The sequence below is a fragment of the Nematolebias whitei genome, chromosome 4 (assembly GCF_014905685.2).
Source record: "Nematolebias whitei isolate Nwh7 chromosome 4, NemWhi1, whole genome shotgun sequence".
NCBI classification, from domain to species: domain Eukaryota; kingdom Metazoa; phylum Chordata; class Actinopteri; order Cyprinodontiformes; family Rivulidae; genus Nematolebias; species Nematolebias whitei.
The window spans coordinates 53,174,498-53,178,529 of record NC_056501.1 but is presented as its reverse complement, the minus strand read 5'-3'; the positions used below and the strand labels follow the sequence as shown (position 1 = coordinate 53,178,529).

Genomic DNA, 4,032 nt, shown 5'->3' with positions numbered 1-4,032 from the left:
CACGAGATTTAACTAAAAGACACAAACAGTTGTTTCATGGCAGTGGGCAAATAAAAACAAAAACTATAGTTCTGCTTATTTTTATTTTCATAAAGAAGCACTGGGATTGAAGCATTAAATGTGCTTGTTCTAAAAAAGTATGTTTGTATGAACAGAATTATTTTCTTTCGGATCAATTTGTGAGTTTTATTTGAACAAGCAAAGCTTTAACTGAAAGGTAACGACAAAGAGCTGCAGCAGAAATCCTGAAGACAAGTGCTCACACATCAGGAGCTTTAGCAAAGCATTCTTCTGTGGGTTCAGCTGGCACGCGCGCACGCACGCACGCGCACACACACACACACACACATACAGATGTCCCTTCAGTTCTGAAGCCTCTTCATCCTATTAAAAGTGTACAGTATGTACATGTTCCAATAAATCAGTGTTACAGCATGAGCAGGTACAATCCCAGGGAACACTTGAACTGAATTAGTGTCGAGTGGTCCGTGCGCTGTGCAACATGTTCATGTGAACGTCCTCAGTTGGTTTAAACAAAGAGTAAACAGTAAAACTAACAAAGACACATCTAAACAGGGTGTCACCCGCACTGACAGGCTAAGATGAAGCAGTTCTCCCACAGGGTGACCCCAACATGACCTGCAGCAGTTCGTTGATGAGAACAAAGAAAAAAGATGCTGTTGCTGTCCGACACAGTTCAGCAGCGTCTTCCATCAGCCCCCTGAGCAAACAGGAAGAGAGCCAACGAAGAACCAGAGCAGCTGCGTCATGTCAGCGCTCGTGAAGCTTCAGAGCAACATGCCCAAGTCTCAGCGCATGGATCAGTTGTCCAGAGGAGGGGACGACGATGACGACGATGCTGCCTCTAGCTTGCAAAGACGGCGCCGCCTCAGCTCAGCAGCACTCGGCTCGCTGCCCTCGTCCTCGGGCACTCCTTCGTCCACGTTCTTTAGTCTTTCTGTGTCTGAAGCACGGGAAGTGGAGTCGCAGGAAGTGGAGTCAGCGGGCTGAGAGGAGGCCGTGGCTCCGCTCGCCTCATCAGCTGCAAACACAAGATGGAGCTGGTTCAAATGAAAACTTTCTGTTCACCCGACATCCAGTTAAGATCAAAATGTCTACATTTACAGTGATTTTCTGTTTGGACACACTCTTTGAATTATATGCAGGAAGAGGTTTTTCATCAGAGAAATTTCAAAAGGCAAAATTATTTTGCTGCCATGTTGTAGGACAATAAGTACCTGCTATTACAAGAAATTCATAAATGCTCCAGTTCATTTTATTTTTGAGGAAATGTTAAAAGTAAAAGTTTTCTTGCATAGCTGAAATACTTTTTGATCAGAACTTGACAAACCTTTCCTTCTGGACATTATAAACATTGTACATAGAGTATTTTCCAACACAGAAGAATTATGGATCTTTTTGATTTCAGGTTTATAGAAGTGTCCAGCACATTGTCGTAACTCGTTCAGACACGTGTGCTGCTGTACTCATGTTGGATTGAACACGTGTATGAAACAGCATTTTAAATTTGGAATAAACCAAGCGGATGTTTTCAAACTCACGGCCTGTGATTCCAGTCACTTTACGACTACTCTCCCACTCTGAACTGGTTTTATGGATTGCACATACATCACACAGATTAAACATGTTGTTCAAAGACAAACATTAAAACTAGGTTAGAATCAGATCCTGCCTTTACTTCAAAGTGACTTGTTGCGGCTGCGTTCTGCTCAGGTCTTATTCAAGCATCGACTCCGTTCACTGCGGGGCGCTCCGTTTTATTACTCATCTTAAAACCTCAACCTCGATCTTGTCCATCCGCAGGTTGAAACAACAAACTGACTTTGCTCCCAGGACTAGTACTTACTGTGTGTACCTAAAGTCCCAAGAGAAACGGGGAAAAAGTCATTTCAGTTTGCTGCTCCGTCGACCACCAATCAACTCGAGTTTAGTCGAAAAATAAACTGAATTGAACAAAACCAGCTCCTTAATTTTTAAAGCACCAAATCACAACAAAGTTGTCTCAGGACTTTACAGAAACACTCACATACATAATGTACAATACAAATTCAATTCAATTCAAAAATACTTTATTAATCCCAGAGGGAAATTAAATGTTGTTGTAGCTCATTTTCCTTGTTTCATAAAAGAGTTGTTCTAGATGTTGATGGTTGTGGGCGGGAAGGATCTCTTGTGATGGTCCATCTCATAGCAGATCTGAAAAAACTGGCCACAGATGTTGATCCGTTTACTTGCACTTGGTTGGCCTCCTGGGCTTCAGGATCACCTGAATGTTGGGCAGACCTCCTCCCAGGGCAATGGCCACTCCTCCCAGCAGCTTGTTGAGCTCCTCATCACTGTGGACAGCCAACTGTAGGTGCTGATGGACGATCCTGTCCTTCCGCTGTCATGAGCCGTGTTTCTTGCTAGTTCCAGGATCTCAGTGGTCAGGCACTCGAGCACAGCTGGCAGGTAGATGAAAATGCGTCCACAGAACATCCTTTTCAACTCATTTGAAATTTAGGGCTGTAGTTGAGATATTACTTGAGCTTTTGAGATGTTAATCAGCTGCTGTTGGTTGTAGAAACTGCCTTGTTGCCATGGTTACGCATAATAACAAATGTTCAAAACTAAAAAAGTTTCCGTAAAAATCCTTCCAGCTGCACAGCATCCGATACCAGAGGAAACAATCATCCAAAAAATGTGATTTACATCCAGAAAAAGAGGAATTAAAGTTTCCAAAATCTCAGAATGAAAGTATCAGAGCTGCTCCAATATGCAGCCACCTTGAGCGGCGCAAATGTAATTTGTCGTATTTTCAGACACAATCTTTAGGTTGTAAATGTTTTGTCTGACATGTATTGATAGTTTATGGTCACAAGGCCTAGAAAGATGAAGGATATTTGATAGAAATGTTGAGTGTTAAAGTTCAGGGCCTGCCGCGGCCTGAGCTCGGTTGCGTCGGTGCATCCGGAGTAAAACAACGACCACATATTTCCTGTGGTACCTCCGAATAGTGACGAGCCAAAAACACTAAAAACATTTTGTTAAAGTCCAAAAAGGTTCAATCTGGTCCTCTGGACATTCAAAAAAACAAAACAAAGCAAAAAAATGTAGAAACGTTTCGTCTCTCATCCGAGAGACTTCCTCAGTCTGAGGTGCTGTATTCAGCTCAGTCTCTTAAATAGCACCTTCTCAGAGTGGATCAACCAGTTTGCTGCTGACAACCAAAACCAGCTGCTCACATGCTCAAGAAGGACCATCAGCCTAACAATGGATCATTAGCACCTGATGGCTGTTTACTGTTCACAGAGGGCTGAGTGATACTAGCAATCACAGCATTGTAAGAGGGGGACAGTTGAACCCGGAGGCTCCACCCCTGTTTAATGATGGACGGTTTCTTTTCACAAAGATGGCCTCCTTTACTCCTCTCTCAAACCATCGTTCCTCTCTGTCCAGAATGTGAACATCTTCATCCCTGAAAGAGTGACCGCTGGCCTGGAGATGAGTGTAGACCGCAGAGTCCTGGCCTGATGATGTTGATCTTCTGTGCTGGGCCATCCTTTTGGCCAGTGGCTGTTTAGTTTCCCCGATGTAAGACTGATCACAGCCCTCCTGACACTGAACAACATACACAACATTACTCTGTTTGTGCCGGGGGACTGGATCTTTGGGATGAACCAGTCTTTGCCGTAATGTATTTTGGAGTTTAAAAGCCACTGGGATGTTATGTTTAGAAAATAAACGTCTCAGTTTCTCTGATACTCCCTCAACATACGGAATGACCACTGGTCTGGGTCTGGGTTCCTCCTTTTCACCTGTTGGCTGACTGGAGTCCTGTTTGGGTTTCTTCTTTCAGGAAGGCCCAGTTAGGATATCCACATTGCTCTAGAGCCTGTCTTGTGTGGGATTTCTCCTTCTGCCTGGCTCCTGAGCTAGTGGGGATGCTGTCTGCTCTGTGGTACAGAGTCCTAATGACTCCTAGCTTGTGCTCCAAAGGGTGATGGGAGTCAAACTGCAAATACTGGTCTG

The 4,032-nt window shown here is 43.9% G+C and overlaps 1 protein-coding gene across 1 annotated transcript in view; it reads right to left on the bottom strand.

Annotated features, from left to right (window-relative positions):
• Positions 1-299: 299 nt before the first annotated feature.
• Positions 300-4,032, bottom strand: part of syvn1 (synovial apoptosis inhibitor 1, synoviolin) — a 70,143-nt gene continuing 66,410 nt past the window's right edge. The window contains exon 16 of the mRNA XM_037676038.1: positions 300-1,042. Within this exon, the coding sequence (XP_037531966.1) occupies positions 822-1,042 (221 nt within the window). The 3' untranslated portion in view covers positions 300-821. The remainder of the gene's footprint in view (positions 1,043-4,032) is intronic.